General features: G+C 49.3%; 1 protein-coding gene across 1 annotated transcript in view; it reads right to left on the reverse strand.

The window, feature by feature from the left end:
* The window catches only part of HRH3 (histamine receptor H3), a 28,639-nt gene extending 2,157 nt beyond the window's left edge, over positions 1–26,482 (reverse strand). Inside the window, exons 1-2 of the mRNA XM_080403679.1 lie at positions 700–26,482; positions 219–385 (exon numbers count right to left, since the gene is read on the reverse strand). Coding sequence (XP_080259805.1) covers positions 219–385; positions 700–910 — 378 coding nt within the window. The 5' untranslated portion in view covers positions 911–26,482. The remainder of the gene's footprint in view (positions 1–218; positions 386–699) is intronic.
* Between the last annotated feature and the right edge of the window lie 47 nt (positions 26,483–26,529).

Below are 26,529 nucleotides of genomic sequence, written 5' to 3' on the forward strand. Positions count from 1 at the left end.
CACCTGCACGATGGGGTCTGAACCTTCAATGATTTAATTACGCCAGAAACACTAATCTGAAACCACAGCTGAATGATGTATTTGTGGGTAATTAGTGCTTTCCATCACCAGGCTGAAAGATTCCTAATTTCTGGAGGATTCAAAGAGCTTTTAATTATTGGCGGGGAATAAAGCAGGAGGAGAGTTATTCCCCTCTCAGCTGCCATGACAGGACTCACCGCTCTTGTCACCGAGAGGAATCTGTCGTAGCTGATCAGCACGATGTTGAAGACCGAGGTGGTGCAGAGCAGGTAATCAACTACCAGCCAGAGTTTGCAGAGGCTTCTCCCGAAGATCCACCTCCCCGTCAGCACATAGGGCACGTACAAGGGGATGCAGAAGGCACCTGCAAGCAGAGGGCTCCGTCTCCATCGGGACGCGGGGCGCGCCCCGGGGGAGCGGCGGCGCCGGGCCGGCTCCTTCCCGCACCCGGGAGCGGCCCGGGGGGGCGCGGGGCTCCGCCGGGGGGGACCGCGGGGTGCGGGGGCGGGGGGGGAGCTCAGCGCGGCCGCGGGGGGCAGCCCGCGGGGGAGCCCAGCGCGGCCGGAGGGGAGGACAGCCCGGGAGGGAGCAGCCCGGGGGGGGACAGCCCGGGCGCCCAGCGCGCCCCGCCGCGGAGTTGGTGCCGGTCCGGTCCGGAGCCCCGCGGGGCCACTTTACCTACTAGGAAGTCCGAGATGGCCAGGTTGAGGAGGAAGAAGTTGTTCTGGGTGCGCAGGCTGGAGTCCGCCACGAAGGCCAGCATCACCAGCGCGTTGCCGGCCACCGTGACGGCGATGAGCAGGGCCATCAGCGCGCCCAGTGCCGCCGTGCCGGCGGCGGCGAAGCGCCCGGCGGCGGCGGAGCCGTTCAGCGCCCCGCCGCTCTCCATGGCCCGCGCCTCGCCGCACCGCACCGCGGGGCTGCGCCCCTCCCTGCCCCGCCCCCCGCCCGCCGGGGCCGCTGCCCTGCGCCCGGCGGGGACGCCGCTCCAGCCCCCAGCCGCCCTGCGCCCCCCCGCATCCCCCAGAGCATCCCTGCATCCGTCCGGAGCATCCCTGCGTTCTCCCTTCCCCTCTCAGCTCGGCAGCATCCTTGCATTGCCCCAGAGCATCCCTGCACCCCCCTAGAACACAGTCCTCCTTCCCTCTCATCCCGGGAGCATCCTTGCATTGCCCCAGAGCATCCCTGCGTTCTCCCTTCCCCTCTCAACCCGGCAGCATCCTTGCATTGCCCCAGAGCATCCCTGCACCTCCCTAGAGCATCCCTACAGTCCCCCTTCCCCCTCAACCCGGGAACATCCTGGCATTGTCCCAGAGTGCCTTTGCATTCCCCACAGCAGGAACATGCCTGCTTCTCCCCAAAGCATCCCTTCCAAGACAGAGGCCACGGGGAGTGTTTATGGTTCCTGCCCCAGGCTCTCCACCTCAATGGAGAGGAGTGGAGGTCAAGGCTTATTTTTCAACCAGAGGTCAGCCAGGATCGCTCTCTGCGCAGGCAGGGCAAGGAGGGTGATGCTCCTGCCCCTGCCCCTCACTGGCAGCAGGAGGAGAAGGTAAAGCTGCCTGGGAACAGGCAACTCTTTAGCAAGTGGCCCTGCCACTTGTTCTGCAAACCAGGGACTCCTTGCCCACAGCCCCGGGCTCCAGGGAGGGGATTAATGCTCCCTCCTCCCTCCACTTGTTTAGCTTTTCATAGTTAAAGGGAATAACTTTTGTTTGAATGCTTTCTTCATTTCGTGATACTCCAGATGATGTCTAAAAATATCTTAAGGGCGAGTGTCAAGAGGACGGGGCCAGGTTCTTCTCAGTGGTGCCCAGCAACAGAACAAGGGGCAATGGGCACAAACTGCAACACAAGAAGTTCCTTTTGAATATGAGGAAGAACTTTTTTACCTTGCGGGTGACAGAGCCCTGGCACAGGCTCCCCAGAGAGGCTGTGGTGTCTCCTTCTCTGGAGACATTCAAAACCCACTTGGACACAACTCTGTGCAACCTGCTTGAGGTGAACCTGCTTCAGCAGGGGGTTGGGCTAGGTGAGCTCCAGGGGTCACTTCCAGCCCTGACCAGTCTGTCGTTCTGTGATTCTGTGAAGTTACCTACCACTGTAAAACCTCTGTGTGCAGTGCCTGCTCCAGACCGCAGGAGTGAAAATGTCTTCACAGGTGCTGTGTCCCCAGGGTAGGATCAGCTCACCACAACCACCACCTCTGAAGAAGGGCATGGGGGTGTGCAGAGCAGCAACACTGGAAACCAGAGAAGGATACTGGCTGGAGACCCTGGCCAGGAGCCTTTCTTTCTGGGAAGTCTGGTAAGCTGTGTACATCTCTGAAGAACAGAGGTCAAAGAAAGCAAGGCAAGAAAATTGTGTGAACTCAGAAACATGCATGAACTTAATGCCCAGGGGGTTTGCTGCCTTGTGATCACTCCAAAAGCTATTTTCACATCAGGAGTTGTTACAGCCTCGCAGAATTCTGCTTCAAACCCACTACCATGGCCACTGTCTTGATAGCAGATGCTGATCCTGCTGCGAGGAGGCTGAAAGGGCTCTTTTAAAATCATGGTGAATCATTCACAGCCAGCAAAGCCTGGAGGTGAGAGCACCTCACAGCGCAGCACAGGCAGGGAGCCCGCCAAGCACTCCCACAGGGGTGGCCTTTGGTGGCACCCACCAAAGGGTGGCCTCCAGCAAGGACCAGCCTCATCCTGTCCCTTGACTTGCCCAGCACTGAGACAAGTTGCTGGCTCCACGTTTACATCCTGGCTTTTCTTTATCCAGGGGCTGTGCAGGGGCAGCGCTGGCAGGCTGTGCCTGATGGGCAGGCGGCTGGGCAGGCCTGCAGCTGCCTGATGTCCCCTTCCTCCAGGGAGCCAAGTGTCCCTGAGCCACCCCAGTCCACTCCATGGAGGGACCGGCCCCTGCTGCTGCTGCATCCTGACGGAGGATGTCACTGTGGGCTCGTGGGAGCCACGGGTGGGAGAGCAGAGGATGCTGCGTGTGGGAGAAAGTCCTGGTCAGTGGGATAACGGCTGGAAGGTGCTGTGTGCCCGTGCCAGGCTTCACGGAACTTTGTGTGTGACTTCAGCTGTGCTTTGAGGAAGATCAGATTGAGCAACACACCTGACTGAATTCCCAGCAGAGTGTTGAGTAGCCCGGCTGTGCAGCTCTAGCGTGGCCGCAGCAGAGAGGACCTGAATTTTGTGCATATCATCTCAGACATGATGGAGAAAGGGCTTTTTTATTTCCCCCATGATGTTTAATGAACCCAGAGACCACTTCCATTCTGTCACTGTTTGTGATCTGGTCTTAAATGTAATCTCTAGTTATTCAAACAAACATTAGTATTAATTGAAATGTTTACAAATTCCAAATTATTGTGTGCATGTTGCGGCAGCATTATCACTAGGAGCTGTTTGCCGATTGTTAGCTGTCATTCATTATTCAGACTTTTCACCATCCAGATAGAAAGCAGAAACCGTACTTTGTGCCTAAGGTAATTTAGAAAGTGATTTGCAAAATGTAATGTGGATAAATCTCAATTATTGTTTATCCAGAGTAATTTGCCAGGAACGTTAGATAAATATGAGATGACAGAGCTTAGCAGACTATGGTTTTCCTGGTCCTGATGTTTCTTTCTTGCTTCAGCAGAAGAGCAAATACGTTTTTAATTTATTTCAGGAATCATGCTGTCTTGGTGATAAAGGAAACCACCCAGCCTAGAAGGGGTAGTTAAAGCAGGTTACATACAGACGTGCAAGCAGATGCTGTGATAACTATTGTTTTGACCTGGCTTACACTGTACATATGCCACAAGTAGATGCCCTGTATGTTTATAAGTGCTTATATACATTCATATAGGGTATATTGACCACCCTGCAGTCAGGACCTGGGGTCCTTTTCTGGGCTAGGAGGCCTCTGGAGACTCAGAGCCTACATACTCCTTAATCCGTGCGTAAATACAGGGGCCAACATGGGACCTTCCCAGAGCGCCAGAGCTATAGCTCAGCTATAAGCTCTCCCAAGCCTGGTTTCTCTTTATTCTAAGGTTGTGACAGAAGCAGGGACTGGTGATGGCAGATGCAGAGGTCCCAGCCCAGAGCTCCCTCCCAAACTTATTCCCGAGGCCTTCTGCCCTGCTGCAGGGACATCCCAGCTGGCTGCAGCGAGGCACTGGAAGAGCCACAGCTCACAGCCCGGGTGCTAAGGTAATTCGGTGTTCCCTGAACGCACACCCATGGTTCAGCCACACTAGCAGACAAGCCTTAGAAGCCCCTAGGAAGGGTGAAGAGCTTGGGGCACCCTGCTGCCGCTGCTTGCAAAGCAGCTCCTCTCCTGGGGGGCTCTTAAGCAAGGAGTTGCGAGTTCTCTTCCCCTCTCTGCTTCCTTCCCCGCTTTATTTTTGAGAAGCGTTTAGCTTGAACATTAATTCTGCAAAACTTCTATATCTTTAAAAATGAGGCAAGGGTAATATGTGGCTTTTTGAAGGCTGCTTTGTACTAGAAAAGAAGCCTGCACTTGAAAGTCATTTTGCATTCAAGCAGAGAGCAAGAAGTGAATAAACCTCTTGTAAGATGTCTGTTCTGGGGAGTTTCTCTCTGATGAGAAGCCTTCAGACTAAGCGACAAAAAGCTTCTGCAGCCTCCTGGTGTTTAGGGAACTCAAGCTTTGGATGTAATTTAGCTGTTGGCCCTATCCTGGACTTTGGGCGCTGCAAAGCCTGTGCAGTGCCACATGACAGAGAAGTGCCTGAGGACCACCGAGTGCTTCTGGCTTTGCTGAGCCTTGCTGGTGACCATTGCCACTCTGCTTGGCACTGGTTACTGTGGGGAAACAGGCCATCAGTCTGACTCATGGGGTGTTTTGTACATGCTTTGTATGCATGTGGCTTTGTGCCACTTGCTTCTGTGTCTATTGTTCATTATTTTAGGTTGGAAGTCCTTGAGGGACCAATTTGGAGTTCCCTTTGCACAGATACATTTCCTCTGTTCAGCATCTCATTTATGTTTTCTCCTGTGACTTGTAGAATTGCACATAGGTTTACAAGGTGGGCAGAGGAGGTATGGAGAAGTTCTGTCTTCTCCAAGAACTTGCATCCAAATAAAGTTTCCATGTGAACTCATTATGTTGGCCACTGAAGACACACTGCTGGGATCTGTGCTTCCCAGTGGGGCATCTTCTTCTACAGGTCAGGTTTGATTCTCCTTCTTTCTAAAATTTAGCCTCCTATAAATTCATTAAATCCCCATAATTATGATATTATAAAAAAGCTATGGTTTTATTAAATGTGTAATTCAAGATGTTTTCCTTGTAACACAAGGTACAAGGCATATGATATAGTCCCTGTCAAATCAAAGTCTGTTATACATGCATCTGTTTTGTCTTGGACCACTGTCACTGGTTCCTCATGCATTTATTTGCAATTCATTAAGATCTCAAAACAACATAAGCCAAAACACTGCATGTGGAGAACCGTGCTACAAGACCTGTTTTCAGCTTCTTGGGGCTGTAGAGATGCTGAGATTTTGTTAGATGCTCCTTGTCTTTCTAATGAACCAAGAAATCCAGATGCAAGGAGTTGGATTGCTCCTGGCTCTGGGAGGCATGTCAGCATGTCTGTGATGAGCTAACCATTGGATTGCTTTGTTATTTTTATGTCATCCACTGAAGTTTTATTCCATGAGATATCTTCGTAGCTCTGAAGAGTACATTAAAGAGCTTCTTAAAGATGGCACCATCTTGCCCACAGGTAGCTCTGCTATACAGTAAACCTGGAGCTAGGGGGATATTCCTTTTTTGGTGGTTGATTAAATATTGATACATAATTGACTGCATGTCCCATCTTCAGAGACTGTGTTGTTCTTCTATAAATTACAAAGTGATAATCATGCCTGAGTCATTAAGACAATTAATACACACTGTCTCCCTGGAGTTTGTCTTGGAGAGTACATGACCTGAAATCACTTTCACACACATCCCAGCAGACCAACCGAGAAAGTCACAGCCAAATTCCATGTACAAATACTCGTGACTCCACGAGGCAGCAGATGGCTGAAAAGGTTAAAAAATTTGCTGCCCCTCTACTCCAGGCACATCAATAATTCAATGCTTCCACTGATGCGCTTGGCTCCAGCCAAGGAATCACAAAGTGCACTGGCATCAGGAACAGTGCCTCCATCACAGGGCACAGATGTCTGGGCAAAGCATCCTGCCCGTGGGTGAGCTCAGCTGCGCCGGGGCACAGGTGTGCACCCATCTGAGCATTACTCTTGCTTGCTTCTTCGTGAAGGGGAGAGATGGAAGCTCCTGGAATAAATCAAATAAAACCAGTAAATCAGGTGCTAATGACGAGGGGGTTATTCATAATCCATAGGGACAGAAGTTATGTCCTCGGGATGTTGATGGGCCTCCTTCCACCCACCATGGAGGAATTTGCACTTTGGCACAGGTTTAGATATGCATCATTGCGATTACACAGCGAGAACAGCTGTGTGCTGAAATCAAGGGTTATGGAAATCAGAAGGCACATTAGCATCAGTAACATTTAACGGGGAAATGGGAGTGTTCTTGACACCTTCTCTTTGATGTCTGTCTGTCTGTGCCATGAGGGCAGAGCTCCCCCACCGAGGAGTTTGCTCTTCCAGGGAGCAGTGCAGTTGTGCAGGGCTGGAGGCAGCGCAAGCTCCAAACCTCCAGGAGAGATGCTGTTATGGCTGTGCATGAATTATGGTTCTTCCATTGCTTATTTCTGTCCCATGGAGCCAGTTTGTCTGTGAAACTTTAAAGAAAGAGTTGATTAAAAAAACTCTTTTATGTTCATGTCTTTAGTGATGAGAATTGAAAGTGCTCTGGCATTCGCGCAAGTATCTGTCACTGTGAAACACATCCTTTGGTTTATTTCCTTTTCTTCTGCTTTTCACCATGGGAAATCTTTATTGCATTTGGAAAATGCCTTTTTTTGAGATTCTCTCACAAGTTACCAGCACACGTGGGTGAGGGTAAGGGCAGTGCAGCAAAGAAAAGAGATTCCAGAATGGCTGAAGAGGAAATCTCTGGAGCAGCCTTTGAGCTCCTTTGCCAGACCACCGAGCTACTGCACAAACAGGGACACCAACCCTCAATATAAATATTTTACAGGTAGCATCAGAGGATAGGACACAGAAAATGCCATGGGAGCGTTTCCTATTCTAAAGATGCCTTTCCAGTGAAGTGCTACCCTTTGATATATATTTCTCTTTTAAAAACAAACCCAACAACAAGCTGTCTGTCAAACCTGGGGAGCTATTAGCACTGAAAAATAGCATGGCAATCCAAACCTGGATGGGACGTCAGGAAATCACTTGTTGGGCGTGCTTCGTCCTGCTGCTCAGCCAGATGTCAGAACAGCTCCTGCTGGTGGCAGGAGGTCTTTTCCTTACCATACTGTAAGGGATTTACAAGTTTGATGTTGGATAAAGATGATGGTGACTGGAATAGTCCTCAGGAATGCTAAGTATCCTGCGAACCACCTTTCAAAAAGGTAGGAAGAGCACTAACGTCCCTGCTCCCTCAAAGCAGCATGTGCTGGGAGCTGCACTGCGCGGCTCCAACGGCAGCAAAGCCACCGCGTCTCTGAGAAGGACCACAAGTGCTGGAGAGGAATTGCCCCCAACCTGGGCACAGTGTATGTCCATCTATGTTCAGAACAAGTCCTACACCTTTTCAGTTCTTTCTTTTCCTTCCTTCTTTCCTCTCCTTCCTTCCTTCTTTCTCTCCGTCCCAGCTGTAGCTGCAACCTGCAAATCCAAATTCCCAAAGTGTCCAAAAACTGATTGTGGTTGGGTCTGTCCCCAGCTGCCGTGACTGGTTTTGCCTTCTTGGGAACAAACTCCTCAAAATGACAAATCACCTTCTCATCAAAGAAAGTCACATTTCTAGTCTTGTGCAAACGAACTGTACTTTTGAAAGCATGGAATTGCTGCATTTAGCTGCCCTGGGGGAGGAAAACACAGAAGAGCAGAATGAGTAATATGGTTAAGTAATGAAGTAACTGTCTGATCAGAATAAACACCTGGTTCTTGTCAAGCCCGATTCAATATTGCATTTTGAAATGAAAACTTCAGAGCACAAGGGGAATAAAACCAAAAGGCATCCAGCATCAGTCAGCTTGGACCAAGATGGTGGCTGCTGTTAGGATCAAGAGATGTTTTCAGAGGCAGCAGGGTCTGACTAACAAGATGTGATATCCATGTACAGCTGCTACCAAGGGTGCTGGAAGCATTGTGGCATGTCGAAGAGCAAACGTTAAAGCTCTGTTGAGAAAGTATCTGTTAAATTTGGTACTTCACCAGGGGAGGGTTTAAGAAGCAGTGCTGGGCTTTGTCCCTAATACTTTTAATGGCAGTAAGCGGTGTAGGTTAGGAGTGATGTGAGGATGTTTAGGAAGGACTAAGCAATTTCTAATTGAAGCCAGTGTTGTTCCCAGGCAGATGGAAAAACGGAGCAGCTGTAGAGAAATGAGCTGTGTTTCCCTGGGCTTTGGTGCAAGCTGCAGCACAGTGTGCTCCTTAATGTTTCATCAAACTTTCTAAAACTTCTTGACAGTAAGCAATTAGAGGGGCAGAGTTTCAGCCCATTTGTGGAGTCCATGGTGTTCTTCAGAGCTACCACCAGGTTCTCGGGGGAGAAGACCTACAAATGTCAGCTCCTTCGCTTCCTGCAGGGGCCCGGAGGCGGGCAGCTCATTGGTAAACTCATGTTAATATTTAATAGACTTCCTGGGTTAATTAAGTATATTACTTTATATAGTAACTAACATATCTCTAATATGTATCAAAATTTAATTCCCTTTAATTCATTACCGCCGCTCAACGTGGGCCCAGTTCTCCCTTACACAGATGCAACCCCGCTAATTCCTTGTGTGCACCAGGGAGGACAGCGTGGCCCTCGTGCTGCGAGATCCTTTCCAAGCAGAAATAGAAAGAAACTTCACTCTTGTCTCTTCTCAACTTGACTAAACCAAGAGAGTTCCTTCAGAGCCACGCCAGTGTAGCTGGGAGCAGGAGCTGTCCCCAACACTCCCATCAGGTGCTCAGTGTCTTAGAAGCTGGAGGGTCCCTCAGGCACGATATCTGAGGGGTGTTTCTCTAAGTCAAAGCTTGGATTCGCTCTCTGGTGCTTATTCCCCAAGCACATATGGTTGCAAAAGCAGCACAGTGTAGAAAGAAAAGTATTTCTCTGAAAAGCAGAAGGCAAACAAGGTCTTTGTTGCTGAGATTAGGAAAATCAGCAGTCTATCTAGCTGTAACTAGGTTTTTTTGTTTATTTGACTTCTGCAAAGCCCCTGGTAAGGAAGCCTGGTGCCTCCAGGCTGCTGGACAGTGTCTAGCTGAGAGGGACTGAAGCTTGTTGTTCTCTCCCTCTGCACTGGCTCCTGTGAAATGATGCGGTGGCACCTGCCCAGGTCCTATGGACAGCACTTTCGTTCACCAAGACCCCCCTCTTCAGGAGAACCCCCTCTCTCACACGGGCAGAGTCCCCTGCGCTGTCCCAGGCTGGGCTGCACCTCTTCAGAGTAGGGGACACTTTACCCGAGCCAGCTGCGAGAGACAGAGGAGGGTCCTGTTGGCTGCAGCCCCTCAGGACGGCCCGACAACGTGCTGACAGCCCTGGGGGGGCACACAGCTTCCCACCGGTGACCTCTGCGGAGGGATGCTTCTCTCCCCCGCCTGCCTGCCGCAGCCTGGTCCCTTGTCGCCTGCAGACTCCACATCAGTCTCATTTAGAAAGACCTTCATCTGTGCAAGGGTTTTCCCTGACTTCTGGCTTTTCTCATTACACCCTGTCACAACCCCATCCCTGGCTGTCTGTGACAGCGCCAAGCCTGCCCTTAGATCTGTCTAACAAAGGCAGATGGAAAATGTATTTTATATTGAGCTTTGGTGTGCCTAATGTATTCCCTTCTATTAGCTGTTGCTCTAGGTCCTGAGCTCTGATTCATCATCTTTTCAGGCTTCCTTTTGATGTTCGTTATAAGGCAGCAGGGACTAATAGAGAGTATGTCAGACATCCAGCTACAAAAGCATGGGAGAAAGGGATTAAAAGGGACACAGTGACAGGAGGAAGACAAAGCATTTAGGAAGCATCAGCACGCTGCTGGTAAAGATGCAACGATGCTCAGGGTGTTTTTGCTGGTGTTATCTACCATCCAAGCCCAAATCTACATTCCTGGAGCTGCTTTGGCCTCTGGTCATTTGGAATCAGATTTGGGCAAAGAGAAATAGGATGGGGCAAAGGAACCAGAGCCCTCCCGAGCCCAGAGAGGAGCTGAAACCTCCAGCAGGTCTGTTTATTGAACTGGCTTGCAGCAAACACTGTTTTGGCAACAAAATCCATCTCACCCCCCAGCCTGGTGTTTGCTGAGGTTTCTGGCCTGTTCCTCTGTGAAGAGGGGGAGTTTGCTGCTGCTGTAAGTGACGGGATTCTCATTTTCCTGACTTTTTATGAGATGCCTCTTCTTGTGAAACCACCCAGCTCAGCCGCCTTGGGGGAGTCCAAATGCTACGTAGCTGCCACTGAAGGTAACAGTCACTGTGATCTTAGCAGAGTTCAGAACATCCTAGAACAAATCAGGGGGAAAACAGGAAAGCTGAAAGTCCTCCCCTCCGCAATAAGTGATGAAGTCCTGCCAGCACTGACTGCACCAAGCAGAGTGCAGCTGTGCTGGAGGTGGGAGGCAGGGTGCTGGGAGAAGCTGAGGACAAGGAACAACGTTAGACACCTCTGATATGAACTGAGGAACTGAATCACACAAGAGGTGTAAGAAAAGCAGATGTGCAGGAGCTGGGTCTTCCTTCCAGAGGGTGTTTGCTGTCACCCCCCTGGCTGTTCTCTGCCTCGGGATGGCAGGGTCGCAGATCAGATCCTGCCCCTCCAGGACGATGGTCAACCAGAGATTTTCCTACGTGGTGTAGTGCAAGAGTGTATAGGAGCAAGGATTTGGGGGATGCCGGGAGCCAGGTCTCCTTTTAGCCTGCATGATAAACCCTACCTGCTTATCCCAAAACCAGCAGCCACAGAAACTGCTCTTACTCTGTCGCTTCCCACTTCCCTGCTGCACCAAGGCTGTGAAACATCGCCTGTTAACAGCGACGGGGAAGCGAGAAATAATTCCCCACCTGTCTCTCTTGTTCTTGCCTTTCTTTCCAAGGGCCTAAGAGGCACAGTGAAGCTTAAAAATTAATGGCAACTCGGCACAAAATTCCGTCATGCAATTTTTGCTCATGTTTCTAGCTGATGAAGGCTGGGTAGGTGCTAGGTGAGTGCAGGATTCCTCAGTAATTTCCTTGGGAAAGAGAGGAGAGAAGCAAAAATGCAGCAAAGATGCATCTGGAGTGAGGATATTGAGGTTTGCTGTGGTTATACAGCTCCCACAGAGCCCAGGGGGATCTGTGGTCACTACACAGAGGTGGTTTTCCTATTTCCCAACCAGATGCTGCAGGAGAGAAAAAGCAACAATCCCCCATGAGCAGAAGGGTGCTCCCCGCAGCCGGGGCTGGCTGGAGAAGGGCCATCAAGGCAACTGGGAACAGAGGAGGGGACCAAACTGGGGCCAGCTGCCTTTAGTATTTCCCTGGTGGCTAAAAGCTTTGGCAGAAAGTGAGGAACTGGGATATTCACCTTCCCCACCTCTCACCAGGTCCCACCATCCTGCCACCACCTCCCAGCCAGGACCCCAGTGCAATTTCTCTTTTAATTCCCCCTTGCCTCACTCTGCTTTAACTCTGCCATGGGTTAGGTGGTTTGCAGGAAAGGCTCTGCCTGTCACTTAGATGCTATTTCCCCTTCTCTGCTTCCCACTGTCTGTCAGCATTGTCTGACGGCATGACATGCTGCGATAAAGGGAGGGATGGCAGAGCACGGCGATAAATTAATTGCATTTACTCAGGTACAAGATGAATTGTCCAAACAATTTTGCAAACAATTGTGTGTAGAAGCACAGAACAGTTTTCTGAAATGGAGTTAATAATTCCAGTTGTTAATAATGCATCACACACAGCTGATGCTCTTCCCAGCGCCCACAGACGGGCTTTGCAGATCCCACTTGTTTGCAGGCAGGTTGGGAAGGAGAGGGAAGCGATTCTGAGTAACATTTTCATGTGACACTTGGCATTTAAGAATATTATGGCATTGTTTTAAAGCACTTCACCAGTTTCAAAGCAATCCCATCTGAGCTTGCAGGTGTAAAAATGTGCTTATGTGTTTGCATGTGTCAACATTATAGGTGTGATCTCCCCAGCCTGTCACAGCCCTTTTTTGAGCATCAGCATACACTGACAGACTTTCACATCCAAATCCATTGTGCAAAGTGCACAGTATTTTGAAAAACAGTTCCTAAATAGATACTTGGTATTAAGCAAGAAGTGAAAGCAATTGGGAAAGTGGATGGGTTGCTATTTACAGCAGCTAGATTTCAAAAAGTTTTAGCAAGTTACGGACCCTCTTGAAAGCACGCAGTAAATATTCCATAAAATTCCTTTAATACAGTTATCATTATTAAGATTTTTTTTTTATAGTGATACTAATTTTAGCAGCTCAGACCACCTGAAGTCAGCCTCCCTCTCCCTTCCCTGGCCACGCCGTCCTGCAGAAGCATGCCATGAAGAGATGATCAAAGCTGATGGAGCTTCAGGGGATGTGCTTCAGAAAGCTTTCCTATTGCTCTGCTCATCATCTTCACAGCTCCGGTCGCTGTGTCAGACTCATGGCAAGTGCGGAGCAGTGGAAAAAGCAGTGCAAGGATGAGGAGAAAGGATTGTGTCTAATTGCTCGCCTATAATTATCTGCCATTGTGCATTCTGTTAGCTCTTCCTGCTTCTCATTAGCATAGAGCGGGGAAAATATTTAATTGCAACAGCGCTCTGTCTATGACATTATCTGCGAGCAGAGCAGATCAAATCAGCCTGCCTTGTGGGGCTAAGGGAGCGATTAGCTTCTGCAGGGCAGCGGGATACAGCTGATGAAGATCAAGAGGCAGAATACAAATCATAGGGTGCTGCGCACCAGCCTGCAGTTGCACAAGTGCTGCCTTGAGCAGGCTTTTCTCTCCTTTCTGCTGATCACTTGGTGGTGGCAGAGTCCCACATTCCAGTCAAGATCCCAAAGCATATTGCAATGTAAGGCTGATTTTGCGAAGCATCCACTTCAGCTTGCACGCTCTCAGTAGGACACGGCTGAGAGCAGAGACAGGGAGCTGCAGCGCGGTGGCTGCTAGAAACCTGGGTTTGAGGTGGGCACACACTGCTGTGCCTTGTCACCATGTCCTCTGTGTGGGCATTGCACACTGGCATCAAAATGCAATGCTGGGGTTGCACAACTGCAGCAGCTGGGTGGCTGGGAGAGGAACAGACCTCTCCTCTCAGGAGGCTGTGAGAGGAGAGGTGAAGAATGCACCAAAATAAAGTTGCATATGCCAAGAAAGAGGTTCTGTCACGGTGAAATGCAGCTGGTCACAGACTCTAATTTTATTGATGTGCATGTGAAACTACATGCATTGGAGCTGCTTCACACAGAGCAACCAGAAGTGGAGGCAAAACTACCCAAACTTGACCCGCCATCTGGTTTCCAGTGCAGTGAGAGATGCTAAAGCCACACGTTCCTCAGTCCCTGCTCCTTTTGCCCAGGCTGGAAGCTCAGCTCAGGGCCAGTTTGGCTGGGCATGGACCAGGGGCAGCCCAGGATGTGCGGGTACCCAGGTGCCCAGGGCAGAGGAGAGTTTGGCTTTGAGCCGGCTCCATGCTGCAGGGAGACACCTTGGCACCAGGGGATTTCAGAGGCGGCTCTGGCAGGACTTTTCCCTACAGAACGTGCCATGAAGTGAGGAGGTGGGTTTCAAACCAATGCTCTCGGCTCCCGGCCACCCCTTCTCCTGCAGGCAAAGTTCTTCCTTGGCCGTCAGGATCTGTGCTCACCAGCCGATCTGATCAGCGAGGCTGGTAATACTGACGCTATGACTCTGGCGTAAATGTCACCACACAGCTCTACAGGCACCTGATCTCCTGCGCCAATTCCCACAGCCTCCGTGCTGCCACGCTGCCACCACGTTAGCCGTAACAGCAGACTTCATTAAAGGGTGGCAGCCTGCCAACCTCCAAGAGGCAGAGCTGAGCTGGCTGTGCTGCTTTCAAAGGGGTACTTTTTAAAAAACCACTGGGAAATAGCAAGGCAAGCCCTGCCACGCCGGTGTCGATGTAGGTCAAACATCTGTTTTGCCTCAGGTCCATCCCCTGGGAAGAAGCGCTGCGGGGGGCTCGGCCGGTCCCCGAGCCTGTGGCTGACCCTGCTCCCAGGATGCGACCCTTGCCAGTGGGGTGCACAGCCTGATGTTCAGTCCCACCTCCATCCTGCCCCGCTGGAGAGCGTGATGGAAAAATGGGGTCCCCCATTTCTGTGGGCTGGGGTGGAGGTCAGGGGAGCTCTGGGCTTTCCCCCTGTGTTGCTCCGTGTGTGACAAGGGCTTGCAGGTGATGGCCTCACACTCCAGATGTGTGCTGGCAGGGAGCTGAACATGCAGACCTGCTTCCCTGCCCAGCTTGCCTGCATCATCCTCAAGGCAGTTTGGCCAATTCCTCATTTTTTTTGAGCCTCAAGTTTATTCACTTCTGTGACAAAGTGAGATGGAACAATATATTTCCATAGCTGTCAGGGATCTAAACATCTCCTCCCCAGAGACCCCAGCAGGAGCAATGGATGGTGATCACCTAACTTCGGTCCCAGCCCTGCTGTGGGGTTGTCATGGCATCTGCCCCGCTGGGCCCTTCCCGAGGCCACGTGCCATCTGATAGTGCCAGCGCAATCTTGATGCTGGCTACCCCCATGGATGGATACTCGCTGCCCCTTCTCAGAGGACAAAAGCCTTTTTGCATCTGGAACCGAGTGTGAGCCATCACACAAAAGCAGGACAGGGACAAACCAACTGCAGGAGGAGAAAGGTAAAATCCTCGGGTACCACTTTGAAGCAGTCAGATCCCTGTGGCACATGTGCTTTGCAGCTCTAGGCAGATAACAGACAATACCCTGATTATGGGAATGCATTTACCATTGTGCACCAAATTGTGTGAACGCCTGGTTAAAGAATAGCTATTCCAACAACAACAAAAAAAGACCAGAGAAAAAGAAATCAGCCTTTCGTTTCTGAGTCATCGCTTTGCTTCGCACTCAGGATTTGGTCCACTGTGTGTCCAGAATAATTATTAAGCAAGTTCTGATGGAAGAACTTTATTTACCCAGCCTCAGAAAGGAAGAAAAGAATCCTTAATAGTTGATTAGATCAAAAAAGCATATTTTATTTTTCAATAAGTGCTTTAGATGTAAGATCAATGGCTTGAGGTTGATTGGTAGGAGCTGTTTGCAAAGACCTTAGATCTAATTGTACGCAGGCAATCACACAGACTTTTTCTTTGACTAGACACCAACCCTCTTGTACTGATGGGGGAGGTACCAGAAAACAGCAATACTTTGCATTGGAGAGTTGCTCAGCAACTGCCCCATATTATTTTTGAGTCGTCCCCGAGTACAGCTTCCCTTCTCTTTGATCTTCACATAATTTTTGTTGCTGTTACTTCTCAAAAAAGACAACATTTTAAAAGAATTGCACCTCCATTTGCCACAGTCTTTTTTTTTTTTCCCCAAGCGCAGCCAAAGCCTGATGACACGAGGGAAAGCAGTGCATTTCTTTGCAGAGGGGACGTCAGAATTAAGGTCCATCTACTCTGCTAGAGCCTGTCACGCGGTATTGGGGAACCTGGTCTCCTACAGAGATTTAGCATCTGTACATTGTCCATATATGATATTCAGAGGCAGAATGATGGTGCTTAGCTTGTGCCACAGAGCAGCTGCCCAGCTGGGTTTGGGCAGATGAGCTGGTACTAGCGCTCCCATCTTGGCAGTATTTGGTTAAGAAATGGAGATGGGGTGATTTGCCTGGAGAGAAGCCTGCCAGGGCTGGGATTTCTCACCCCACTGTAATCCCAGACAGAGCTTGCAATGGAAGGCATTACTCCATGGTCCTGATCTGGAAGGAGCATCACACCTTGCCAGCCAGTTATTATCAGCCCGGCTGACAAATGCCTTTATGTGATGCAAAAAAGTGATCCACTCCGAGCTGCTCATCCTGAACCAGTGCTCCTCCTGTGCTCTGGATGACACAGACCCCTTGTGGGGCCCAGAAGAAAGGAGCTTCTGGTTATTGTGGTGTATCTGATCCTTTTCTCTCTCTTATTTATTTTCTGCTACTGCCACACGCAAGTGGGTAAAAAGAGGTTTGCACTGTGTTTGGTCTCTCCTGGGTACCACACATAGAAGAAGAGCAACAAGTAAAACACCAAGTCCCTGCAATATGAAAAAAAAGCCTCCAAGACCCCTAGAATAGAAAATAACCCATGGATTTAAATGACATTTGCAAATATGAGTTGGGAGCATCTTTTCTGAAATCTCTAGACACCAGCGTTGTACAGCTGCTGCTGCTGCAGGGACTAAAGCCGGGATGATTTAGTGAGAGCTAGCACAGTCCCCGCTGCAGGAGGACACACGCAGCTCCTGAGCCAGGTTGCATCCCAGCCGGAGGCTGTCATCAAGGGAAACAACCATTTTCATCATTTCTCTGTGGTCTCAGAGTGACCCCATTAGGCAATCAGTTACCCGGGCAGAGCTGCCGAGCCACGCACGGGGGGTTCCTTCATCGCTTTCCCCAGTGAAGGGTGGCAGAAAGCAGCTGGTTTGTTTTGCTGGTGTTTGACCAGTTGCCATCCAAAAGTCTGAAAAACAAAACCCTGAAACTTCTCATGCAAATTAACACCCGAGGCAGCAGAAGGAAGCAAATTTCTACATCCAGGAAAAATTTCAGCTTGAAAAGTCTAAAAATAGATTTTCTTGCTTCAGGAATTCTAGCCTTGCCTTGTAACTCGTGGTGCTGCAGATTATTGCATTTGTAATTTAAATGTTGGATGGGTATAAAATTACTCGCGTGGGAGTTATTCAATTTCTGGTAAGTACACTTACATTAAATAGCGGCTGCACATACAAAAGATAGGAAAAAGCCCTTCCACTTCTGTTTGCCTGAAGCGGTGAGAACATGCACAGCCTCACAAGGCTGCTGTTGTGAGCAGATAATCTTTTTTTCCTACTGAAAACCTGATAAAGTTCACCACGGCTGAAAAGGCACTTGTGTCCCCTCTCTGACACTTGGCATAAGGCTGCTCTGGACTAATCCCTCTCCGGGCTAGGAAAAACCCCAGCGCTGATCTGAGCGCTGCCAGGGATGGCTCCTTGTCTAGTTTCCAACCATGCATTTTGTCACCTCGGTGGCTGTGAATCTGGAAAGCCCTATTTCACAGTGTCCCTCTCCTGGGAGTGTGTCTATTCCCCTCCACACACGGATAGAGGGTTGAGCTTGCTGGGCATCATCAGGTGGATCATGTACGGGACAACCCAGGGGAGGGGTGGCTGGCTGCTCCTGTGCTCGCCCCTGGTGGGCTGAAATCTCTTCCTCGACTGTCCCCATCACCTGCCTGGCTTTCCAGCTGCCTCTGCGTGTTTGGTTTTGCCTGTGCTCACACAGACGTGTGCAGGAGACCCTTCTCCAGTGCTGCCTGAAGAAACAGCGGTGGGATATCCGTGGGGCCACAGTTTGAGGCCATGCGCCCAAATTCATGAGTTTGTATTGGATCAATGGGAAGAGGAATAGACGGGGAAAGGGCCACCTTGCAGCAGGCCCTGGATGAGTGGAGGGTTTTGACAAGGCAGAGATGATGGCAAGTTGCAACCAATCTCATTCCAGCCTTTAATTTGGAGGCAGGAGTTGGGATTCCCTGCAAGGTCCATCCTTCCTGCTGCCTGAAATGCTCCCACATCTCTGCTCAGTGCTTCTGGAGTGGACGCTCTGTGTTTACGGCAACTGGGTTGGGGTTCTTCAGCCTGGAGAAGAGAAGGCTCCAGGGAGACCTTACTGCAGCCTTTTGATGCATAAAGGGGGCTTATAAGAAGGATGGGGACAGGCTTTTTACAAGGGCCTGTAGCTATAGGACAAGGGGTGATGTTTTTAAACTAAAAGAGACTTGATTCAGACTAGATATAACTAAGAAAGTTTTTACAATGAGGATGGTGAGACACTGGCACAGGTTGCCCAGAGAGGTGGTACATGTCCCATCCCTGGAAATGTTCAAGGTCAGGTGGGAACAGGGCTCTGAGCAGCCTGATCTAGTTGAAGATGTCCCTGCTCCTTGCAGCGGGGTTGGACTAGATGGCTTTTAAAAGTCCCTTTCAACTCAAGCCGTTCTATGATGCTGTGATTCATTTGAGGAAACTGAAGGCTCATTGGTTGTTGTTCCTTCCTCACCCCACTCCCTCCTGCCCCAGCCTTCATCCTCTCTGCCCCTGTGCTCCCAGGGAAGGGCTGTTTCTGGTCTGTGCAAAACCACTGCCAAAAAGCCAGTGGTGCCATCTGGAAAGCTGTTGTGGGAGGATGGTTCAGCTGGACCCAGCCTGAGCTGCATCGTTGGCAGACCCCAGCTCTGCACCCGAGGGGCTGCAGCAGCTCCGGCACTGCAGCAGCCTGCCAGAAGCCCTGGCCATCCCCCACCGGTGTGCCAGTGTTACTGGGGCACTGGCTGGCCAGGCAGCCTGGGGGGTTCAGTCATTTTTTCTTTTTCTTTTTTTTGGTGATGCTGTTTGAATTCAGACAGAGCCAGCCTACTAATGAATCACATCTTGGTCAATTAGAAATTTCCTGTGAGTCGTGGCTTCTTGGACATCGCTCATGCCAGTGTAAATGCCATGCTTGGAGACAAAATTGAGCTCCGGCAGCCAGGGAGAAACCATCCCTATGTATAAATGAGGAGACAGTACCTGCAACATTCACTTCTGCACGACAGGGCTTGAGAAACGCAAGCGTGCTTTGCACCCTGAGCGGCCGAACACCTGTAAAGTGGCTTCTCCTCCTCCTCCTCCTCTCCCAGCCTGGTTCTCACCCCGGGTGAGGAGGAATCAGTGGACATGTGGAAGGTGCTGTGGGCAGCAGTGCAGGCGCTGCTGGAAGCCCTCAGCCGGTGGCCAGCTGGCAGGGCTCCCTCCCGCCCGCCGCCTGCCCACAGGGCTGCGGATGCGGGCATTCATGCCCGGCGCTTGGGAAACGGCCAGGAGGGCACCCAGGAGGGATTTCTCTCTTCACAAAGCTCAGTGGCTGTGTTTTCACCCATGGTGAACACCTACCCTCAGCACAGCTCCCTGGGCTGGAGCGGGGATGTCCTTTGGGGTCAGAGCATCATTTATTTTACACAGAAATGGGGACCAGGGGGGATTTTATCCTTCTTTCATCATCAGGGTGAGGGAACGGTTACTTGCCAGCTGCAGTTTCAACCAATCTGCCTTCACCATTAGAGATGTCTAATTTGGCATTTAGCTTAGTTAAGGTAAAAAACTCTGTTTTTTCACAGTGCCCAGACTGAGTCCACCTTACTTATGTGTTACCAAATATACACACAGCAATCTAAACGATTCATGGTACTTTAATACACAGTGTAACAGAGCCCCTTCCTCCACAACAGGGTCCTTTCTCCACTTCTGATGGCCATTCTTCCACCTAATCGCTTGTTTTCTCCCGTTCTCTGAAAGAGCTCCCTTGGACAAAAATAATGCTGGACATGTAAGACATCATTGTGAATATCAATGAAGGGGTTTTTTTCTTTTCCTTCTGCTCCCAGTTCCTCCTCTGGGCTAAAAGTAAATAGAGTCAGCTGTAGCTGACACAGAAGCTGATGAGGGAGGCACATTAGTTTCTCTGCCTGTCGGGGATTGCTTGTATAGCAGACTTCAGATCCAGAGCCAAACTTCCCAACTCTATCTGGGACAGCATCAGGGACAGGATCTGATTTCTTTTTTCATGCTCAAATATTCTATCTATTTAATTACTCTTTTTTTTGGTGGAATTTCACAATGAGACCCTTTTAATACTTATTTTTTAAAGCAGTCTCTAAATTGGTGTCATTTGTTTCAGGGAAGTTTAGATGCTAATTTGCAAGCACAGAAGATACTGAGGCGAGATAAAATTAATCTGGAACTTATTCTGATGGATATGTGTGAATTTGTAGTTACTAATTAGTTTGTTCTATTGGTTGCCTAGGGACCAGTGAACAGGACTTTGTTACATTTAGTACAGGAGACTGTCCCAGCAAGCAGTATGTGCATATAAATATTTGCTGGATCAAAGGTGCTAGTTTTACAAAGATAAAGGAAATTACATGCTGAATTGATTTGGAACAGTCTATAGTTTATCAGTAAAAAAACCTTACAGTCTGCTCTACCCAGTGGTTTTGGTTTTGTTGGTTTGGTTTTTTTCCTTTTTGCAGGTGTTGCTTGCAACCACAAGTGCTAGGGTTAAAATCCAAGGATTTTTTACAATATTGCAGGTCTGAACTGGCCTGAGCCCATTCCCAGGGTTGGTAGATGCCTCAGCTCCCTGGTACATCGTGAGGAGGTGGTACCCTGGGTGTGATGGCAGTTGTCCTTGTGCTGTGATCTCTGCCAGCCCTGGTGGCTGCTCCCCATGCTGTGAGCTGCAGATGTTGTGCAGGAACACTTGGAAAATACATGTGCATGCCACAGGAAACACTCCTCCGCTGTCCATTCATCCACAAAGCCAGCAAAATGGAGAGGGAACTGGTGCTGACTTGGGGAAACACCAAGCTACTGAATTAATAACATCCAATTCAGTAAAGAACTTAATGAAATTAATTTACCCAGCATCAGCAATACTTCCATATTACCTGGGCAGTAGAAATCTGTTTGGCTTTCTGACTTGGTGTGGGGAGTATCCAGAAGAAATTATCCCTTATACTGTGCCCTGCCTCATTTGTGTACACCCATCCTGTTCAGGCGCTGGTGATGGGTGAGACCCTGGAGACAGAGGGAAGTCACTAAGGAAGCACTGGGACAGGTCTCATTTCACTCACACATCAATTCTTATCTTGCATCAATATGTACAGTTAGCTTCTATTGACTTGAATTTCCAGAAAGCAAGCATCATGCAAGCCACCAAATTAATCTCTGATGTAAGTACTGCCATCCATAGATAGAAATTTGGTCCAAAGAGCACAAGGGTAACTTGCCATGCCACTGTACACATAGCTAAAACCCCAGACATTGTAATTAATTCTAAATAAAACGCTCTTGTGGCCAAGTTTGACAAATAAACCTCTATTAGGATATAAAGCATCATTGATTGTTGGCAGATTAACTGGCAGCAGCATGGTGGTGCATGGGCACTGGGAAAATAGAGCGTCTTTAGATCTGCTCCTGAAACAGAGACAGCTGAAACCCAGGGGTACCCAGCCCACAGCAGGAGTGGGTTTCTAAAAGCTGAGCTCCACAGCATCCCCTCTGGTGCTTCCCAAACCCCATACAAGTGGGGGGGAGGGAGCACAGCGATGACTCAAAGCTGATCTACCCCATCTTCCCAGCTATGGAGGTGCATGAAAGCCATCGACTTTCATTCCAGGGAGGATGAGACGGGATGTAGAAGTGACCTAGTTTTTCCCAAGTATTTTTATCCTGAGCATGACCTCCTGCTCATCTCTACTCAACTCCAGGAGCGGGAGTTTCCAGCTCCAGAAGTCCTATCTGGAATTAGAAGAATTCAGGGTTCAGCAGAGGGTAACATCTAGACTTTGTGAGAAAGCATGTTTTTTAAAGAAGCTTCTGTGGAAAGCCCTTTGTACACTCAGCCTTCAGTTTTTAAGCTTTCACAACTTTGACCATGGAGATTTTCAAAACTTTATTTTATATTGAAGTGGCTCAGACCCTGAGCTGCCCTCAGCTGAATGGGTGCAGCTCCCAGGGAAATTATCACTGAAGCGGAGGATACAGGCTGTTGTGCCTTTTCCTTTCCGTGCTGTTACAAAGAACATGCTTATTCAGCCTTTTTACAGACTGGCTATTTCTACTTATTCAGCTTTTGCCATGTTCCTCATTATTTATGGATTCCTTTTTCTCTTGAATTGCTTTTCTTCAAGATTCTGGTTAAAATTCATGTGGCTTCAGCATAACCATGTTTTTCACTAAAGCCTTATCAGTGGCTTATCAGTGTTACCAATGTCTGCTTTTTCAATGTTATCACTAAAAACTTACCAGTATTACTAATGTCTGCTTTTGTAGTTTCTTTTTTATATTAAATAAATCTATGTGACCCTAGCTTTTTCACAATATCTTCCCTTTTTTTAGTGCCAGCAGCTCAAAATACACTATCATGGTCAATAGAATTCAATACGTCTGTCTTTTGAGATGAGACAAGCTATAGGAGAAAATCTTTGTTATTCAGATTGTGGAAGATCTGGATGTTTCCCATTTTGCCAAGTGGTGTCTGCTTCACTTGTACCCGGGGGAAGAGGGAGAGCCTGCCACCGCAAGCTCTTTTAAGGCAGAAGGTTTCTTTCTCTTTTGTGTTTGTACAGCCTCTGGCACAGTGTGACAGGGGTGTGCCATCTTATAATAAGCACAATTAATATTTAACAAGAAAGCTGCAGAGAACAGGACATGAAAAGCACCATCTCCACCTGGGCTTAGCGTGGCCATCCAGGCTGGCCCCTGTGCCGGGCTGGTGAGCTCCTGCCCAAACAGCCGGTACCACCCGATGGCAATAACCAGACGTGGGCTGCGCTGCTGGCTGCAGACCTGCTCATCCTCTCACCAGGTCTGCTCCCTCCCCACATCCCACTTCCACAGCCACGTCTCCTGGTGGCTGAGGGCTGAAGGCAAACCCAAACCTGTTCCATCCCTGCAGGTGCTGGGACACACGACCTCCTTCCGTGAGCACGCGTACGTCCCTTTTCCACTGATTTTGCAATTAGTGATGGTGTGTTTAATCAATTGTTTTATTAACTTGGGGCTCATTTGCCCAGAGATATTTTGGGATTCCTACTCCGCTTTTAATTCACACCCTTCTTTAGTCCAAATTAGCTTTCAAGTGTGGACAAGCCCTGTACTCCTCTGAGGGAGGTTAAGCTGTTAGTAAACAGGAGCGGGAGTGTTTCCAGGCACACTCGGCACAGAACCGTAAGGACAATGCCGTGTCTGAAACGCTGTGGCGGCACGGTGTGCTGGGAACCCCTGCCTCGTGCTGCGGGACGGTTACAGCACCCAGGAGGGACCAAAGCAACACCAAGCAGAAGATGCTGGAGCAGTTGCTAAACAAATGGGTTTAGTTTTGAAGCTCCCTGGCGATGAGTTGCTGTCTGAAAAGAGCTTCTTGTGGCAGAGGTGAGCACTTGCCCACACACGTTGGGACTGAACGGCTGCCTTTGGCCACTGGCTTATTTGGAGGCAGACAGGAGGCGTTTGTCTCTGCCTGCACACAATTTGTGAAAGATGATCGCTATTTTTGCTGTAACATACCACATTCTCTTGCATTATCTCTAGATCACAGGATCAATGTGTTTTGCTTTTCCATTTTGCCCTTCCTTATTCTGTCGCAATTTAGGTTTTGTAAATCTGCTGCAGTGACAAGGTTTGCTTGGATTAGTTTTCTAAGCAGATTGTGTTGTTCTGCAGGAGGGAAATGGTTGGGTTTATTATAGGTGGAGCTGACGGTTACACCTATGCCTGAGACAGTTGCTCAATACTTTCCACTGTAAAACCCTGTTTTAATTACTTTTAAGGTTGCAAAACTTTTACCAGTAAGGCAAATTTTTCCATGCCATCTCCTTGAAAAGGTAACTGCTCTGTCCCCTCATTGCCAACACAGGAGGGAGACAAATATGGAGCTAGATTCTTCTCCCTGTCCAGTTTTGAGGTTTTGTGATTTTAGATTGCTCGAGAGTGTCCTTGCATAGTTAATAAAGGAAGAAATTGTCAACTAGCCTTGTTTTTGCTAAGCATGGGCATTTAGCCCGTGTAGAGATTAGCCTGGGAGAAGGATTTTATGGCAGGCTCAGAATGCGCGTGCCTCACATTAAGACTGAAAAAGCTACACAAGTTCAGTATTCCTTGGTCATCTAACCAGTGGATTTCTCTTTCTACCATCCTTTTGGAGAACTCTGCCAGGTTTTTTTAAACAAAGGCCTGTTTAGTCAGCAAATAATTTAAATGTATGCTTACTTTCTCTTTGTGGGCCTTCGCTTAAAAGCTGCAGTAGAAATAATTCTGTGCTTCATGTTGAGCCTATAATGTTGAGCAGTCCAGAAGTGGGTTGCTGAATTAGGGCTTACTGGGGAAAAAAACCATCACTCTTCTAGGCAAATCAGGAAAATCTTAAAACCAGATCTGGAGTGATACAAATAATCCTCTACTCCCAAATATTCGTATTGCCTAAAGATGAGGCAAACAGCACCTGCCTTGCAACTTCACCTGGGTGAATGCAGGGGTAAAATAACACGTGGGTTTAGCAAGACTGGATCCAGAAAGACCAACAGACATCCTCAGAGCCAGCTGTGCCCACCCCAAAATCCCAATCCGTGTGAGAAATTCTCAGTGGAGATTTCATTTAAAACCTTACGTTTGTGCCAAACCAAGAAGTATTACAAATGTTAATTTGTTCTTGTATATTGTCAGCATGTGGCTAATGGCCAGGAGCTGTCAGCTCATTTAGGGGTGAGTAATACTCCAGAATCAACAGACAGTGTGCCAGGTAAACTGTTTGGGGAGGGCAGGAGGGAGCCATGCAGCAAAGGAGTGGTTCATATTTTTGCCACTATGCCTCTGTAAACAGGCTTTATACAAGGGAGGAATAAACCCCATCACGATGTGGCCCTTTGCCGTCATTGCTACCTGTGACCACCACCCTTCCTCGCCAGGCTGCTTTGGTGCCTGCAGCAGATAACCAGTAATGAAATGGGTGTCCCTGGCACTACGCCTGCAGCTGGACTCTGGTCTGCAGCAGGAACCCTTGTGTGCTGCCAAAACCTGGGTTACCCCCTGGAGATGCAGCCACCCCCAGGACAGGTCCATTGCTGCTGTTGTTCTGGTGGCAGAGGTCCAGTGTATCCATGATTTCCCCCACTGGCCTGCAGCCATTCCCCTGTCAAAAGCAATTTGCATCCACCTCTGATGAACAAGTTCCATACTACAGAATTAACATGCTAATTCCTTTATTTGCTTTGCATTGAGAAGTGTATCAATGGCAGGAGAAAATAACTTTGAGGAGAAATATTTCTGTGACTCATCTCCCTCCTTTACTCCCAACCATTCCTTATTCAGAACCCAGCTCCTCACTCCAGAATGGTTTTCCTTCATTCTTGCGCTGGACCCTCCTGACATGCCACACAATTCCCTGCTTAAGAGGACAAGGTCTTCCTCAGCGATGGTATCACTGAGTTGTTTTTTCTTACTGTAGGAGATGTCACCCAAACTTCACCCTCAGGATGGGCGCTTGTCACCGCTGTGGCCAATCTCCCAAAGCGCCTCACCCTGTGCATGCTTTACAATCTATTTTTTTTTTTTTCTTTTAAAGTGGTTGCTGGGTCCAGTGAGACTTCATTCGATTCTTAGCTTGCATATATGAAAAGGGAGAGAAGGAAACAAGACATTTCAGTAGAGAACAGTTTCAAACCTCTGATCATGGAAGAAGTCTAAGTGTATGCGAAGGAAAACACCCTGCAGACTCTGAAATTACAAACTAAAGAGCAGGACAGGTGTCATCTGAGAGAAATAAGTCAAATTAATTTTCAACCCCTGACTCACAGTTTTGATACTTGCAAACAGTCCCGACCGCTCCAGCACGCCAGGAACGTCTCTGAACGGGTCATTACAAACTTGCTTCTGGTCACCTGCCGCGTATGAGCAAATGCAAGTCCAGGGCGAGAGAAATAAAGGCACCTGGCAGCTTCTCTCCCAGCAGGGCAGGGCGCTAACCCGGCAGCTGCCAGCCCGCGGCTTTGCTGGCCCTTTCACCGGGCTTTGCAGGCGTTCCCCAACCCGCCCAGTCCAGCGCAGCAACGCCGGCCGCGGGAGGGACCCGGGCTGCCGCAGGTAGCTGGGTGAAAGGAATGGCCTGAAAAGCGAACTGCTGCGGCCCGTGGCTAGCGGGTTACACGTCCCAAAGATTGCGACAACATAAACAAACAAACAAACAAGCCCGAAAACCCCACAACTAAAAATCCTTGGGCTGAGTTCGTCCCGCTGCACAGCAAGCTCGGCCCCGCCCCGAGCCGCAGCCCCGCGCTGAGACAAGCACCGACATGCAGAAGACCACTTCTCCTCTCCCCGCGGCCAGGAGGACATTTCGTGCTACAAGGTTATGGTGAGCCAAGCTCATGCTCCAAAGCCAATTTACGGTATAAGGGCTCCAAACAGCGCAAGAGCCCGTAGCGGCTACAGCACGATCGTATCCATCGGTGCAGCCCCCGCTACACCGTCCCGTCTGAAATCGCCAGGTGAGACTCCACAGAGCAGCGGGGGATCCCGGTGCCGCCTTATATTTGCATAGTCCCGCCCCCCAGCGCGCTATTGGCCAGCGCTGGCCACAGCAGTAGTGCGTCCCGGGCCGTTGAG

The sequence above is a fragment of the Falco punctatus genome, assembly GCF_963210335.1.
Source record: "Falco punctatus genome assembly, chromosome: 10".
Classification (NCBI taxonomy): Eukaryota; Metazoa; Chordata; class Aves; order Falconiformes; family Falconidae; genus Falco; species Falco punctatus.